This window comes from Labrus bergylta, chromosome 2 (assembly GCF_963930695.1).
Source record: "Labrus bergylta chromosome 2, fLabBer1.1, whole genome shotgun sequence".
Lineage (NCBI taxonomy): Eukaryota > Metazoa > Chordata > Actinopteri > Labriformes > Labridae > Labrus > Labrus bergylta.
This window is the reverse complement of record NC_089196.1, coordinates 10,880,961-10,897,258: the sequence shown is the minus strand read 5'-3', so window position 1 is coordinate 10,897,258 and position 16,298 is coordinate 10,880,961. Positions and strand designations below refer to the sequence as shown.

Genomic DNA, 16,298 nt, shown 5'->3' with positions numbered 1-16,298 from the left:
AGCATGTGACAAATAAAAATCTTGAATTTGGACTGTGATGGCATTTTTCCCTTATTTGTGTATAGCAAGTTATTAAACCAGAAAATCCTCACATTTGTTAGACAACATCACAGGCATATTATATATATCCTAAGTTATTCTTGGCTATGTTGATTTAAAATCTTCACATCTGTGGATTGCAAAAATGCTTCTTCGAACAAATATTGGAATCCAATTTAAGCTTGGAAAGTTGATTAAGAACTGTTAAATATCCCTGAATATGTTTGTTGAAATCTTATACCTGACAGTTATAGTAATGCCTGTTGATGACATATAATCTCTTCAAAAAATAAAATAAAAACAAACTCTCATAAATATTCCAACTGTTTGCCAGAAACTGCAATAAAGGAAGACACCACAAGACATAAGCTTCTCTGAGTGGTTTATTTTTTATGTTGCAGCATCTACAATAAGGTTTTTATTCCATCAGATGTTTGGGTTATTAATCTTTCCCATGAAAAGGATGTTTTCTGTACTGCGTTCAATGATGACCACCATAAACGGTCGATTAAACCTCAAGACAGGGACATGGCGGAAGGACATAAGTGTGATGCCGACGCCTGTGGCTGCTGCAGCTGTGGCTCCGGCCTCATCAACATCCAGGGTGGCTTGGTGCACAACCTACATTTCAATGGAGGAAGAGTGAGAAAAAAACTGGTTGGAATATAGGGAATAAGATGTCTGTGAAGTTAATTTATGTACACTCTCTGTCCTCACCTCTGAGACTGCCAGTTTTTGTCCCTCTGAGATGCCACTCAGATCTGCAAGATCTCCAAACATGTCACTCATTCCCATTTCACTCAACACATCTTTCAGTGAGTAGGAGGACTTGATGGAGAACTTTGGAACATAGATGTCGTACATCCTTAAAGCATTGGGAAAAATGCAAACATACAGTGATTACTCCGATTGTAATAACTACAGTGAAAGGCCAAAGCTGGGAACTGTACAGCTCAGAACCATCCTTATTAGAAACCAACAATGTCAGGATATATTTTGATCCAACCCACCTGTCCCGCATCCATTTGAGCCATTTAGTGACATGGCCTGGGCAAATGGCGTTCTCTAGTGTTGCCATATCATCAGGCAACATCAGCAGCATGGAGTATGAGTTGTTGAAGGGAAGGTGGAGCACTGATGTGTTGATTGCCTGGTCATAGTAGGTATCCAGAAGCTTCTCCATATTCATCATCTGGACTGGAACCTGGACAATTACAAGTTAAACATAAAATAAGAGAAAAAAACTGCATGGAGGGTGCAAGATGATTCACTGGAGCTTAAATCCTTTCAGTAGAAGTGCAGCAACAATGAACCTTTGTATTCTCATCCACTGTGAACTCTTCCTCTCTGGTACGATGAGGTTTGAACGGCATCGCCCACTTTCCTGTTTGATGATAAGAAATAAGTTATTCATTAGTTAAGTTATACAAAGTGTATTAAATAAATTAAATACACTTTGTGATTGATACATTAAACCGAGACGTGTAAACACAAGATCAGCCAGCAGACAACAAGACTTATCTCCTCTCTTTCATTCTTTTACCTTTGTAGTAAATATAGCTGATGAGGTACATGACTGTGTTGGGATCCATGTCTTCAACCAGCTTGTCAATCTTTCCGTTGGTCTTGTCCTCGACATACTTGTTGATGGTGTCAGCACTGTCTTTGGTTTTGGTGAAGTCAACAGTAAACCCATCTGCAAAGTAGGACTGCCTCAAGGTCTCCAGGAACTCGGGTTCAGGCTTGAAGCGGCCGTCCATGAATACAGCGGTCCCTTCACTGACGTCTTCACTTAGTGTGTTGTTTGCCTTATCAAGGAGAATCTTAAAAGCCTGATTTACATCTGCCTGCGTCAGGAGGGAGTTGTTGTAACCCAGACCCTTGAAAAGCTGCTCATGGGTCCGCCCCTTGGCTCCTACGGACAAGGCAGCCAAGGCAAGAGACACACTAGCTGGGGAGAAGAAGATATTCTTGCCTTCATTATCAGGAAGAGCCGCTAACTGCTTGTACAGACGGAAGGCAAAGTCTTTGTTTTCTGAAATCACCAGTGAGACGTTGTTTTCAAGTGCAGTGTCCTGCACTGTGGCTTCATGACCTTCGTGGTGATGGCCTCTTCCCACACAGCTCACTGCTGATAGGATCCAGATAACCAGGGCTGCACGCATCATTGTGGTCTAAGACAAAAGTTCAAAAGTACAGTATTGGTCAGTGGTTTTGTAACTCTACCTTGTGCAAATACTCACCTAGAGATTTGTTTAAAAGATACATCAAATATGTTCATTTTAAATCCTCTAAAACTGATCTTCTTAATCAGCATCTACTTTGCATGATGGACTCTCCCTTATTCGTCACAATGAAGAGTTCAGACTAACGCACATCCATCTTCCAGTGTGTCTTCTTTCCGTCTCTGCTCTTCAAACTATATTTAAATTGTCAATTAGAGGAGTTTATATCATGTAGGGTTTAAAGACATCAGAAAGTGATGTTGCATGCTGTTTGGATGAGTCTATCAAAGTTGATAAAAGTACATTATGTCCCACCCAAACTAGTTAGGAAAAACAATGGCAAATCAATAGGTCTGAACTGTCTGAGTATTTCTGAGGTAAACTTCTCAACATTTGATAGCAATCAACAGTAAATACATCAAAGCTTTTTTTTGTGAATGTCAAGGGGTGATCTAAAAACACATGAATGACCCAGATTTACGTTTTCATATAAACATCCAAACAGAAGGGCTTTTCTTCTAATAGGACAATGTGGGTCAGGCATCAACAGAAAAAGGGAATATTACACATGAATCTTTCCAGACAACGATGTTTATATTATTTATATTAAATTACAGACGTTTAATCTTTGACAGTTTAAATTATCATCTTATCTGGTGATTTTTTTTTACAAGTCTTAAAATACTTGTGAAAAGTTGCATATTAATATTAATAATATAATATAATGTATTTTTTTACGTGATGGGTTTATGTTTGTCCCTATTATTTAAAGTTATAGGCCTACAGAAAATCAACATTGGCTGAATCATCTAAAGTCTCAAATTAAAACAAAACATTCACTGAAGCTTGAAACATAAAACAACAGGAGTAAGTCCGTTGTTAACCCCGGCCTATATTTACTTTTCAAACTTCCCCGTTTGCTAAAGATTTCAAATTTCCAGTTTGCAGTTTAATCAAAAAGGTTGTAATTTCTTAATTTTGGCAGATTAGTCTGAATTTAAACATTAAATGAAAGCTCTCAAAATCTTAGTACAAACTCACATTCCAGTTGCAGCCTTCAGTCGCTCATCACATGCAGGTAGTGAAGCAGAGGCAGAGGGAGACAGATTCCCTTTATATACTGTGAGCCTGATCAGCGGTAGTGCTACTGAACTTTGTCTTTGTTTGTCCTCTAACTCAACCCCTTGTTTGCTCTTCCTCTGTGTTTGTTCTATGTAATGATCAAAGTCCAAACCATGGCATCAGAATGAAGCCTAACCATTTTTAACAAATGAAATGAAAATCCCAACAGAATAAACAAACACTGCAGAGTCAGCTCTCAAAAACAAGGAAACTATTAAATTGAGGAAATATAACTTAAAGCAAGTAAACAATCGTCTAACAGAACAGAGAATGTCCCGAGATACTTTTTAAACAAGAGAGAAATACTTGGTTTCAACAAACTTAATTTTTTTTTTAATTTGGGTAAAAGTAGTTTTAAAATAAGCTTATTCATCTCGTACAAAGACAACATTTTCTCTGTTGGAAAATGTGCACATCTATTGCAGTCTGAAATAAAGCTATAACATCTGGATGTTACAGGAAATAAAACACAAACATGCGTAAAGTAATCCTTACAGTCACATAATTTTTTTTAGAAATAAGATTTTAATTGTTGAAAGGAGAAAATTAATCTTAAAGACAAACATTGCATTGCATGAATTTTTGATGTAAAAGGTTCATTAGTTTGATGTGTGCAAACTGACAAAATATAAATATTTTAGGTTTCATGTCAATTAACACGTGACCCAGGAAAGGAGACGTTGATTGTGCCAAAGTCTGAAAAATGAAAAAAAGAACTATGCAACCTTATCAGGATAGTAGAAACAGAATGTAATTCTTTATTTGTCTAACGTGTTTAAAGCTATGACGTGATTGTCTCTTGATTCATTTGTAATACTTTAAGTTTGATTTATCACCTGTCATTTCAAAGCAGAACCTGTGAATGGGGCTGTATTGGATTTCCTTCTAAGTTAGGTGCTAATCAAAGTTGTGAAGTTGCTCCAATGATCCCCTGTAGTTATCTTCCTTTTGAACATTTGTTAACTACTGAGACAATGTGATTTCCATGCAGACGACTGTATAGTCATCGAGATGCTAATTTGAAGATGCCCCCCTCTGAAAATGTATTTCTTCAGTGTTTTGGTGTATTGCCCCGCATTGCTTTCAGAGAATCAGATCAGATTTTTTGTTTAGCCTACAGCTCCCCGTGACCGTCTCTCCCCACTGCACTTTAAAATAAAAACACATCCAAACCAGCCACTGAATTGGACCTATTCAAATATTTTTTTCCCACAATGTCCTTATATCATCTGTCTAACATTATGTACTAGCTTGCTTTATCATAGATTTCCATATGCTCTGGTCTGGACCCATGAAAACTTCAGTAATGCTACCAGGGTTCAGTGCGAGCCAAAGAGCTGGCCGTCAAGTGTGATGAGCTGTCGGAGGAAGCCTCGATTAGGGATTACACCCCGGTTATCTTTCACAGCACAAATAGCCTCCACCAGGGTCAGGTTCTGCTTTAGCATCAGGTAAGCCAGGACAAGGGTGGCAGAGCGACTCACTCCCACATGACAATGCACCAACACTTTGCCTGAGAATAAAGGAAACATTTACAACTTAAATATGCATCAAGTTTAAATGGCTTTAAGTTCCTCTCTTCCCATCCTCTCACCTCCACTGCTCAGAGCCCTGTGGATGAAGTCTGCTGCTGCCTGGAAGTTGACGCTCAGGTCAAAGTTACAGGAGTCATGGGCCTCAATGCCCATGTAGGTGATCTTCATTCCTCCATAGATACCTGGTTGTCCATTGCGTTTACTGTGAGCTGCATTCAGGATGTGAGTGACTCGATGCAAGGATAGATCAGCCCGGTTCTCTGCACTGTGCCTGAAAAGCACAACACTCTATGTTCACTAATACAATCTCATCCTTAAGCAGTATCACACTTACAGCCATGCTGATATCCAGAAAATGTTCAATAACCATAAGTGTGGCATAGCTTCTATAACAAAACTCTACAAGCCCATAAGCTGTTATATGTTAATCAACATTATAACATCTGATCCAGAGACATTTACTCAAAGGTCCTATTGATGTTATAACCTATGTCAACACTCATGGCATTACAAAAATATGAGACAAAAGGCTACTTTTCATTGTCCTTATTATTCTTTCATTGTTCTCTTGGCTTTATAGAATATTCACTTAGTATTAAGATTGGGGTTTACATTTAAGCCTTGGGTATAAAGCATAGTTCACAGAGGTGAACTGATATTCAAGAAAACTGTATGAGATCTGTATTTTTATGACCTTCCTCAGTAGAAACTCTCATATGGCAGAGCTGAAGTTTACGCAAGTTCCTAATGTGGAATGCAACTTCCAGGGTTTTAAGTTACCTATTTGTCATTTAACTCTGATTTATGATCTGTTCCTCTTCCACACGTTTCACTTTAGAAACACTTGTAAATGGAGTTCAGTCCTTTTCTCAGTCCTGAGTATTTGGAAAGAATATCTTACAAAGCAAAGAGTTACAAGGCCATGCATCATTCCAGTCATTATATTTGTGGGGTTTTATCAATTAAAAGAATTTAGTCACTTACTGGTCACCAATGTAAAGCCTTGGCCACACTTCATCTGCATGGCTGATGATGGCTTTACCAGTAAACAAGAGACGTTCCAACTCAAACACAGCTAAACCAGGTGAGCTCAAGTCAATTTCCACTTTGCGAGGGGGCGGTTTATCGTTCCAGGACGCAGGAAGTTTGGATGTATAAGACATTGTTTCCCTCCTCGAGTTCAGGGAGAAATCCGTTGACAGTAGTTTTCCCTAAATTATGAGGCAAATAAAGTCCATTAAAAGAAGCCTGTGGAAAGGCTTAAAAAAAAGATAGCTTCAGTTTGACGTTAGATTAGATAGAACTAAAAATTGAACCTCACAGATGAATTAGGTAAAAAAAACACAATGTGTTTCTAGTTAGCTGACCTAGACCCCTGAGTTGAACTTGGTAAAATGAGCAACAGTCTCAGGCTTCTTCACCTCAGATTCACTCCCCACAGTGTGTCCTGAGTGTTGTCAGGCCATATGACCCCCAAATTAAATCTAGCCTGTGTGCCTCAAGCATGGCCTCAAGCCCTCAGTGGCCTGTGTTATGCTTTTGCATCAAAATAGATGTCTATTTAAAGATCTGCATGCCAGCTGGCTAATATAAGGAAGTGTTGGCCCGTACAGAAGCTTCCACGACAGAAAAAAAAACAAGCAATTTGTCATTCTTAAGATTTTATAACAGAAGTTATTTCTACACTTCTGTCAAAATGAAATGAATGTTTATCAGCATCCACTACCCATACAATGTTTCTTTTCTGCTAAAGGGTTGTATCTGTATAAGATGAATACAGTGAGAGAAAAATAAAAAATAAAAATTCATTTGATCCCATGTTCAAAAATATACTGACATTTAATTATTATTTTTCTTTTTTCTCATGTTTGATCATTTGAATATTAATCAAGCAAAGATTCCCATCTTGAGTTGGAAACATGCAGAACATGTTAAACTGTACAGTTGTGCTCCGTCTCAACAGAAACAAACTACACAAGGAAATGAACACGTGACAGATGAGGGATTTTTCATGCAAAGCTTGTGATCTTCATTTTATTTTTTTCTTTTGATAATATAAAACCATCCCCTGAAATATGGCACTCTTTTTTTCTTAATCAACACATCAAAACTGATTGAAAAAAAAAAAGACTTGCTCTACACAAGAAAATGGATTGTGATGCAAACATGGATTTAAAGAAACAATGACATAGTGCTAGAGAAAACAGAAACAAATCAAACAATTCTTCCACGTGCTGTGACCTACATACATACATGAAAACACTAAAGAACATTTTTTTTTCCTTCATTTACAGCAACTGATTGAACACTTAATTCTGAAAAATATGATTCTCTCTCTTTATCTTAGATATATTCTAAGTGTTCAAAAAGGGATATAAACAACTAAATTAACCAGCTTTTCATTTAATTTAAACCTTTATCCTATATACCTGTAATAACAGTAGTTCCTATAGAGAAATACACAGCATTCATATGTAGGTCTGATTCTAGGTCTGCACTTAGGAGGCAGTTTCATCCAAAAGATAGAATAAATGGGACAGCAATCTTTAGGGGTTTTTTACTAATCTGCTACGATCTAAGCCCAATTACGAGCTCGGAAATGTCACGACTGTACCGAGTGCTTGTCTGACATTACGGTGCATGCGGGGCTGAAGCACATGTGAAAAGGAAAGGTGTTGCACTTCTTCCTGCTGAGGAGGGCTGGTGACTTATGGGCCTATATGTTGTTCATGCAAATGGGCTGAAATGTGTTAGTAGACGGCTAATGAAGTGCATGAGTTGGATGTAGGGTCAGACTAAAACCGACCTACAATCCCGAGGGATAGCATGAAGATGACCTGGATCTTTTGAGACCACTACTGGTTGTTATGTGGCACTAAATAAATCCGTCTTCCAGAGACTCTGCCCTGCATTATGCTGGAAAAGGCATGACATAAAACGATGAGCAGAGCTGAAGTGTCAGGTTGTGTGGCCAGCACAGTCACTCACTGAGGCTGTCAGACGTGTATGATATGACCAACCATCAGACTGCACTTCTCACACTAGCACATCATTTATACCAGCATAGTTAGGCTTTAAAATGTTCCAGGTACCAGTAATTCCTTGTTTATGTTCTTAGGTTCTTTGTTTAGGTGTTTTGTATGTTGATGGAAAAAACCCAAAGAGAACGCTTTGAGAAACAAGACAAGACCCTCATTGTGTCCATGAAAGGTCTGGAAGAAGAAAACAGAAACTTAGTGACCCACAAACCAATAAATAAGTCCAGTTTAGAAAGCTTTCTTCTCCAGCTGGTCCAGGATGGCCTGGATCCTCTGCACAGCATCCTTCCGGGCTTGCCGAACGTTATCCTGTCCCTGAGTCTCCACAGAGTCCAGCACCAGCAGCTCTTTGGTCAGCAGTTCCTCCAGACAGCGATAACTCTTATCTGACTTTTTCCCAACAAACTCGTCCACATCTTCCTGAAGCAGCAGCATTCTGGACATCACCTGTTGGACCTTTGCTAGGCCAGGGTTCTGGCTCAGAGGCTGAGGTCCAGCTGGGCCTGGAGCTGGAGCTTGGACTGGGGCAGAGGGAGGAGGCTCACCTTGGGAAGGATTAGGCTCCCCTCTTCCAGTTTTGTTGTACATTTGTGGAGGTGAACTGATTTCAGCAGGCTTTCCGTTGGGTTGATTTGATGAAAGAGGTGGTCTGGGTTTAGGTCCCACTAGTGGGGGACGCTGGTGCTGTTGGTCCTAAAGTAAAACGAAACAAAAGATTTTGTTTGAGATATTTAAAAAAACCCTCAATCTCAGTTCCACATTAGCACACTATATTGTATTTACTTATTGAATCTAAATAACAGCTAAACTTAATAATCAAGTTAATATTTGATTTTCTCCAAAGGTGGCTTTTGGTAGCCATGAAACTGAATGTCCATAAATGACCTTCAGGGAGCTCCTCTTGGTTGCAAGGGGCAGGGCATCACATTTATTTTGGTTTGCACCCGAATTAGTAAACGTTTTATTAAATAAAGGCATGCTTCTTTCACTAGAATTAGAAGAGTAAGGCGCAGAGTGAAGTACAACTTAGTTTGAAAAAATATATATATATACACACTGTATATTTTTCATTTCAGCCACTGTAATGCTAGTTTTCTTCTTCTAACATCAACAGTAAAAAGTAAAAGTATCTGTCTCATAATTTCTGTATCAATGGGGCTGAATTTACAATTGTACACTCACAATACGAGCAATCCAAAATTCTAATTCTAAAATCTCCTGAAGATGATATGTGTTTGATATTGTCTTATACCAACCCCAGTCCTCTTCTGGATAATGAAATCAACATTGAACAGCTGCAGATTCCTACCTTGGGTTGATAAGGTGGTGGAGCCCCACTCCCAGTCCCAGGCCAAGCAGGTGGGTGGGCTGGGCGTACAGAGCTTCCATAGTGGTTCTGTGGAGGCTGCTGGCCTGGCTGCCACTGCTGCTGTGAGGGGGGAGCATATGCACCTGAGTGCGTCCATCCATCACTCTGGGGGCTTGTGTGGAGAGGCTGACCGGTTGGGTAGGGTGGGTTTGGAGGCATTGCGTGCCCACCTTCACTGTAGTGAGGGTAGGGTCCAGTTGGATATCCAGGACCCTGAGGGTATTAGAGGGAGAGATAAATGTATTATTTCTAAAACATTCCTGAAATTTTCATTTTCAACCGAAATAGTCTTTACTACGTCACAGTCAGTACAAAAAAAATGAAACTTGGGGTGCTGGTGGCGCAGTGGTTAGTGCGCGTGCCCCATGTATGGAGGCTGTCATCTCAAGCGGGCAGCCCGGGTTCACATCCCACCTGTGGCTTCTTTCCCGCATGTCATTCCCCACTCTCTCCCCCTGATTTCCGACTCTATCCACTGTCCTATCTCTCCATTAAAGCCCAAAAATAAATCTTCAAAAAAATAAAAATGAAACTTAATTTCTGAAATGCGTAGAAGTGTGTTTTGATGAACTCACCCCCTGACAGTGTGGGCCAGGATAATGATGATGTTGGTGTTGAGAGTGTGGCTGCCCAGACGGCCCACTGCTCTGCTCGGCTGGACAGCCTTGGTTAGGATAAGGGCCTGGTGCTGGTCTCTGGGGGTCAGCACAGTAGAAAGGGTTGGACGGGTGGAAACCACTTGTTGAATACTGACTCTGCGCTGGGCTGTAGACACCATGGCCATTTGGATAACCTCCAGGCATTACCTAAAGGGAAAGCACGATAGGAGATAGGAATAATAAAAAAAAAAACGCCATGCGTCTGTGTGTACACATATTGCAGTGATGTAACTGTTCTAGCAAAGCAGCAGACAGTTATAATATGTGTGGGAAAGGTGAGAGTGCTTAAGAGACTTAGGGTTAGAATTAGTTCCACTGAACACACTGGGATTTAAAGGGTTAGATTGTTGCATCATGATCTGTACCTGTGGACTGTACTGTGGCTGGACTTCTGATCCTGACGGGTAAGTATTTGCATAGTGTCCTGTTGAATGGGACTGGGGATACCAGTAATGTGAAGGGTAGCCTGTATACTGAGGGGCGTCCTGTGAACAAAGAATATCACACAGAAGAGTTATTAAATGAATAAAACTGTCTCTGGTGTACCAGGGGGAAACCAGAGCTGTCCTTCAGATTCACAGAGAAAACTAAAAAACCTCATGTTTCAACACCATTGCCTACCCCAGACTTCACAGTAACTAAGTAAACAGCTGAACTGACTCGCAGTGTTCACTCAACATGTTTTGCACAAAGCAGATATAAAACTATGTCGCCAACCGGAAACAGGCACCTGAATTTAAGAGAAAATATCATGTGTTGATAATAATATAACGTGTAGTGAAGTACAATAAGCAGTGTTGTCACGTCAAGATAAACGTGACAACAATGGGGAACAATTGAACCAGCAGTGGAGCGGCAACTATTACATAATAGAAGCTAGCTCCGTTAGCCGTGTTGCTAGCACAGACAGATATCTGATGTTACGCAAGGAAACAAAAGCTCGGCTCCCCTTTTTTCCGTAATTAAACACATTTTTAAATACAGTGGGAAACCCCCCTGAGCCGTGTCCTCACACTCACCATGGTGTTAGCCAAGTCCCCGTTTATATTTTCCGAGTTGCACGACGAGGGCCAGCCGGGTTTGAGATTTGACTGCATTTAATGATGATGCATCAGCTAAACACGTTCCCCGGCGACCGCCTTGTTGTCCACCATTTCAACACAACACGCCTTTAACAAGCCTAATGACACCTATCTGAGCCGTCAGCTGGTCCAAATCGTTGACAACAATGTAGATGTGGTTTTTTTTTCTGCAGTAGTGGAGATCGCCAGATAGGAATCAGGAACTGTTTGAATGACATAGCGCCCAGAAAAAAAACTTGTACTGTCTCTTTAATAAGGAGCAGGCGTTATATTATAAGAGTCTCACTCTGACACTATTTTGAGGCACCAAATGTCATTCAACAGTTAGAGGAAAACTGCTTTCTGCGGTCATTTTTCTTTCACTGCATGGAGCTGAGGGGGAAATAACAATACCAACTGAGAGCGTACGGGTATTGGTGATTTTCGAATGAAGTTAAATAATAAATTAAGGATTTTTAAAGCAAGACCATCAAAAAACGGCGCTGCTTTAAGAGCCGTTCACTGCTCTTTATATCTGCGATCTTTGGTGTCGCATACGCGTCAGTAGACCCTTTTGGCCAATCAGACAAATGTCATAAACATAGAATATAATTTTAATCGTAACGTATATTTTATATTTTGAGGAACAACACATATTAGAACTTACATCAATTTAAGATATATTCTCAGTGCCGCATTTGCTAAACTAAAAATGAAAATAAATTAATTTGGATTGTGGCACCTTAAGAGTTAAACATCCACAGGAAGTTTATCCCTGGCGTGTATAAAGACGCTTCCTGTGCTCTTCTGATGAGAAACAAATTTTCAAACATTCATGGCGTGACGCTACTTTTAAATAAACGAAGCAAATAAACAGCAACCCAAGATGAACTACGTACCAGGGACGGCAAGCCTGATTGACGACATCGACAGTACGTATGAAAGTGATGTTTGACCGAGAGAGACGGTTTAGTGAAGAATCCTTTTCAAGCTGCGGCATGGTGTCTGACACATACTGGATCATGTCGCTAAATGATTAATACTGTCATTGAAAGTGTTTGTGTTGGCTTTGTCCTGCAGAGAAACACCTGGTGCTGCTCCGAGATGGCAGAACATTGATCGGTTACCTCAGAAGCATTGATCAATTTGGTAAAACAAATTTTATTATCTCCTTGTTTTTACTCTGTAAGATGCAACGCACAAGCTTTCATCACTTCCAGTAGATTATGTTAAGGCTCAATTCAAGTCTATATACTCATCCAACCGTGTAATGTGTTCATTTCTTCCATTCTTTAGTGTTGTAGGCCTCCTACATGACGCTGGACTCAACCTGTTTTTTTTTTTTTTCTCCAGCCAATTTAGTGTTTCATCAAACTGTTGAACGCATCCACGTGGGGAAAAAATTTGGTGACATTCCCAGAGGGATATTCATTGTGCGAGGGGAGAATGTGGTGCTCCTCGGAGAGATAGTAAGTAGGAGTGTCCTCGTTTATTGTCATGTTAAAAGTGGCTGAGGTGGTGAGGCATATTCAGATTAAGCAACAGGAAGGGAGTGCATGTAGTTGAAAAAAAAATCAATTGGTAAGATAGTGTCGGTTACAATTTATCTTCATGATGGGTTTTAAATCATTTTCTTAAAACTACAGATGTTATGATTTAGAGCTTTATTTTAATATCTATTTTAAAAGGTTTACAGGTTTGTCAGGAACCTCCTGGAATAATGAGTGTAGCTGCAACAAAAAAATGATCTAGTTGCATCTATAATGTGTGGATTTTGTACAATGATGATATTCTACCTTGTATACGTGTGCACAGTGCAAACATTATCCAGGACAGATTAGACTACATCTTACTCCACACGTGTGCAACCTCTGCAGCTGCAGGCGATGCATGGGGCGGGTTGTATTTTAAAATGTAATTATTGAAGCATGGAGAAGTAGACAACTTAGCAGAGGTTAATACCATCATTTATTTCAATTCGCGCATGGCATTAATCCACTGATGTTAATTGATTCTAACTGCTTATGTAGCTGCCTAATTACAACACTGTGTCAGTATTATTTTATCTTCAGTTAGTTTCTTTTCTAAGTGCTGATGTGGTGTAGATTCAGTCTTCATAAAACGTAGCGATCTAGTGAGACTTTTGTGATACATTTGTGGTTCACTTGTCCAACAATGGCAAGTCAGTATCAACATGAAAATATTTGCGTATTGTCTGAGTAGAAAGGCCCTTCGCAAACACACTGTCTAGATCAGTGGTTCTCAACTGGTCTATCCTCAGGACCCACCACCAACTCCTTAATGAGAAATGACGACCCAAATTCCTGATATTTTTCTCAACTAATCAGATTTATTTAATGAGAAGTTGTGCGGTTTGGGCCTTGGATGGTGCAAAACATCTGACACAACAAAGAGACGAATAAAAACAAACGTGTTTAAAATGCACCTCATAGACTTTTGTGACACAATCTTTTTGCAGGGCAAACACTCGCGACCCACTGGACATTTTCCTTTGACCCACTTTTGGGTCTCGAACCACTGGTCAAGATGTTGAGTGGCTGCTAATGCCAGTACAGTGTCATACGCAGATAACATTTTAAAGTCTATCAACAATTAAGCAGTTGCAGCAAATCAATAAAAAAAAAGCTCATACCTGCCCCTTAGGCCAGTGGTTCTAAACTGGTCTAGCCTAAGGACCCACCACCAACTCCTTCATGAAAATCATGACCCAAATTTCTGATATTTTTTTCAACCAATCATATTAAAAATAGTGCAGCGATGGTACGAAACATGCGACAGAACGAGGAGAAGGAACACAACCAACATGTTTTAAAAACGCGTCATAGATTTCTTTCTAGACACTTCTCTTTTTTCAGTCACTTTTTCTCGACCCACTTTTGGGTCCCGACCTACCAGTTGAGAACCACTGCCTTAGGCTGCACATTTAAGTTTGTCTTAACTGACTATTAGCATGCTTCATATCTGAGTTATTATAAAAGCCAGTGACAGAAAATGCTGTTCTTGTCTCTGTAGGATGTGGATAAGCCCTGTGACACACTCCTGCAGCAGGTTTCCATTGAAGAAATTCTGGAGGAGCAACGGTTGCAGCAGCAAGCCAAACAGGAGACGGAGAAAGTGAAGATGCAGGTGCTGAAGGACCGAGGTCTTTCCATCCCCAAAGCTGATAACTTGGATGAATACTAACACCATGAGGCCTCAGTTTGTAATGGACTGGGATGTTTTATGTTGGATTTGTGTTTGAGTGAGCACAAGTATGTTTGTTATTATTTTTTTTTGTATTGGTAAGAGGCTGCATCATGCTGGGCCTGTATACTGTAATGTACTGTATGAATCTAATTTGAACTTTCTGGAGAACAAAATGTGACAACTGCTCTCAGTTTTGCAGATCATGACAGCAAAAAGAAAAAAAAATCATGCGTTTGTATGAGATCACTCAAACATAGCATTTATTTTACAGCAGCACTTTCTACTGACATGGTGAGTCTTTTTATTTGAACATACGTGATTTGAAAATAACTTCTTGCTATGCTCCATTAAAGAGTTTAGTTTTTCATTATGGAAGGTGTCCACTACCTGGCAGTTCTGTTTTATGAAATGCTCTTCTTTTTAAGGCATCAAAGGCTGAAATATTTGGGTCAATAGCAGGCTGTACCCTCCTCCTGCATATCACATGGGCCTTGTGACATCTGACACACACACACACACACACACATATGTTTGTAGTGCTTTCTCTGATGAAATGGCGTAATTCTTCTGGGCAATTCATTTTGGGCAGTGTATCAGGTTCCCCTAATGTCCTGTTCATAAAAATAAGAGCCTGTCAGGAGAAGTTGATCCTTTCTGCGACATCAGTCAGTAACAAGTTGATTGACAATTCTTTGGCTGTATACATTAAGTTCATATTAATCGGCTGCTAAATCTGCCCTTTCCACTGCTTTTGCAGCGTCAGCAGCTCTTGTGATCCAGCCTTCAGCTCAGATTCAATACATGAAAGAAATGTATTTTTTTCTATGTGAACCCTGAACAGCCACCTGAAAGGTCGGGGGGGGGGGGGGGGGGATGTTTTCAGCAAGATGTCGAGCCATTCGCAGTGACATCAGTAACACTTCCGGGTACATGTCAAAATAAAACCAGACACGAAAATAATTGAGAGTTGATAACGTGTAGTGAAGTACAATAAGCAGTGTTGTCACGTTTATCTTGATTATTATGGGCCATAATAAAAAAAAGGTGGTCAAGGGTTTGACATGCTTGGAATCGTAGGGGATTAGGTGGAAGAAAATCGTTTTTATCATAACATGATTCTTACTATGTCACTGACTGATAATTTATAAGGAAAAAAAAGCCTCAAAAGTAGCCTATTTATAAAAAGGTCCTCCAGGGAACCTCTAAATTAGTCAACTAAATATCGGTTAGGGTTTCGTGGGATGTTTGTATCGATTTTCTTTTTAAACCATATAAATAATGACAACATCCATATGAACTATTACGAGTCTCCATCTCAACACAATTTGTCGTGCTCAGATATTTGTAGGCCCTGCTTCGGGATCTGAGGGTTAATAGCTAAATGTATCAAGTACCCCCATCTTTGAGGAAATTTTGTCAGCATGAAGAGGCCGATAAAGACATTCAGAGAGGAACTCTTAATCTGCGCATTTATGTTATTGAGGTTTGGTTGTTCATTATATATACACCACCAGAGGGCGACGTTACCTCAAACCATAGCCTCAAATTCGGTTGACAACTACAGTAAGTGCTTTACCCTAATTCGTGTACTCAAGATATTTTCCTAATGTTTTAAGAGGATTCAAGCGTGTATTTGCAGGACACTCAAAATGTTTTCTGATCAATTCATTTATAGGCTAAATTCAATTTTGACAACCCACAGGGTTTCCCAACCATTCCAGCTGATAAGTTTTGGGACCTTCTTTGCCTCCATTAGATCGGACAGCTGGAGAGACAGAGGAAATGTTGGAAGGAGAGAATTGGAGATGACATTGAGCAAAGTGCACGTGGTTGGACTCGAACCCATGGTCACAGCAATGAGGCTTACTGCCTCTGTACATTGGCTGTGTGACATAACCACTAGGCTATCTGGAACCCCAGTGATGAGTTGTTTAATATGTTTGATACTTTCAGTAAATGTATCTATATCTGCTTTTAAACTAAACACTGTTAGTCACTTTGAATGCAAGTCTTTAAGTTATAATTATCTTTTTTTCATTGTAG

General features: G+C 39.8%; 4 protein-coding genes across 4 annotated transcripts; 1 reads left to right on the top strand and 3 right to left on the bottom strand.

The window, feature by feature from the left end:
• Positions 1-409: 409 nt before the first annotated feature.
• On the bottom strand, positions 410-3,447 carry LOC109983361 (serine protease inhibitor A3K). The gene is made up of 6 exons (XM_020633047.3): positions 3,306-3,447; positions 1,583-2,213; positions 1,353-1,423; positions 1,050-1,243; positions 757-904; positions 410-660 (listed from the first exon to the last, which is right to left on the bottom strand). Exons 2-6 carry the CDS (start codon positions 2,205-2,207, stop codon positions 466-468), a joined length of 1,233 nt encoding a protein of 410 aa, XP_020488703.2. The 5' UTR covers positions 2,208-2,213; positions 3,306-3,447; the 3' UTR covers positions 410-465.
• A 264-nt stretch (positions 3,448-3,711) lies between these two features.
• Positions 3,712-6,441, bottom strand: LOC109983294 (dual specificity protein phosphatase 26-like). Its single transcript, XM_065964551.1, has 4 exons — positions 6,289-6,441; positions 5,906-6,132; positions 4,981-5,192; positions 3,712-4,899 (listed from the first exon to the last, which is right to left on the bottom strand). Exons 2-4 carry the CDS (start codon positions 6,082-6,084, stop codon positions 4,706-4,708), a joined length of 585 nt encoding a protein of 194 aa, XP_065820623.1. The 5' UTR covers positions 6,085-6,132; positions 6,289-6,441; the 3' UTR covers positions 3,712-4,705.
• Positions 6,442-6,741: 300 nt separating this feature from the next.
• bag4 (BCL2 associated athanogene 4) lies at positions 6,742-11,301 on the bottom strand. The gene is made up of 5 exons (XM_020633069.3): positions 11,007-11,301; positions 10,353-10,472; positions 9,904-10,134; positions 9,269-9,541; positions 6,742-8,652 (listed from the first exon to the last, which is right to left on the bottom strand). The coding sequence occupies exons 1-5, from the start codon at positions 11,082-11,084 to the stop codon at positions 8,188-8,190; spliced, it is 1,167 nt and encodes a 388-aa protein (XP_020488725.1). The 5' UTR covers positions 11,085-11,301; the 3' UTR covers positions 6,742-8,187.
• Positions 11,302-11,817: 516 nt separating this feature from the next.
• On the top strand, positions 11,818-14,625 carry lsm1 (LSM1, U6 small nuclear RNA associated). The gene is made up of 4 exons (XM_020633035.3): positions 11,818-11,980; positions 12,129-12,197; positions 12,402-12,517; positions 14,082-14,625. The coding sequence occupies exons 1-4, from the start codon at positions 11,935-11,937 to the stop codon at positions 14,250-14,252; spliced, it is 402 nt and encodes a 133-aa protein (XP_020488691.1). The 5' UTR covers positions 11,818-11,934; the 3' UTR covers positions 14,253-14,625.
• Positions 14,626-16,298: the final 1,673 nt, after the last annotated feature.

Excerpts from the sequence above, each read along its gene's own strand:
- LOC109983294 (XM_065964551.1), bottom strand. The coding sequence starts at position 6,084 with ATGTCTTATACATCCAAACTTCCTGCGTCCTGGAACGATAAACCGCCC. Across the intron at positions 5,193-5,905 it reads AGGCTTTACATTGGTGACCA|GCACAGTGCAGAGAACCGGG; the intron begins GTAAGTGACTAA and ends TGTGCTTTTCAG. Across the intron at positions 4,900-4,980 it reads CAGGGCTCTGAGCAGTGGAG|GCAAAGTGTTGGTGCATTGT; the intron begins GTGAGAGGATGG and ends CTTTATTCTCAG.
- LOC109983361 (XM_020633047.3), bottom strand. The coding sequence starts at position 2,207 with ATGATGCGTGCAGCCCTGGTTATCTGGATCCTATCAGCAGTGAGCTGT. Across the intron at positions 1,424-1,582 it reads CAGCTATATTTACTACAAAG|GAAAGTGGGCGATGCCGTTC; the intron begins GTAAAAGAATGA and ends ATCATCAAACAG. Across the intron at positions 905-1,049 it reads CTCAAATGGATGCGGGACAG|GATGTACGACATCTATGTTC; the intron begins GTGGGTTGGATC and ends CAATGCTTTAAG.
- lsm1 (XM_020633035.3), top strand. The coding sequence starts at position 11,935 with ATGAACTACGTACCAGGGACGGCAAGCCTGATTGACGACATCGACA. Across the intron at positions 11,981-12,128 it reads CCTGATTGACGACATCGACA|AGAAACACCTGGTGCTGCTC; the intron begins GTACGTATGAAA and ends TTTGTCCTGCAG. Across the intron at positions 12,518-14,081 it reads TGGTGCTCCTCGGAGAGATA|GATGTGGATAAGCCCTGTGA; the intron begins GTAAGTAGGAGT and ends TTGTCTCTGTAG.
- bag4 (XM_020633069.3), bottom strand. The coding sequence starts at position 11,084 with ATGCAGTCAAATCTCAAACCCGGCTGGCCCTCGTCGTGCAACTCGGAA. Across the intron at positions 10,473-11,006 it reads GGGACTTGGCTAACACCATG|GACGCCCCTCAGTATACAGG; the intron begins GTGAGTGTGAGG and ends CTTTGTTCACAG. Across the intron at positions 10,135-10,352 it reads AGCCACAGTACAGTCCACAG|GTAATGCCTGGAGGTTATCC; the intron begins GTACAGATCATG and ends CTTTCCCTTTAG.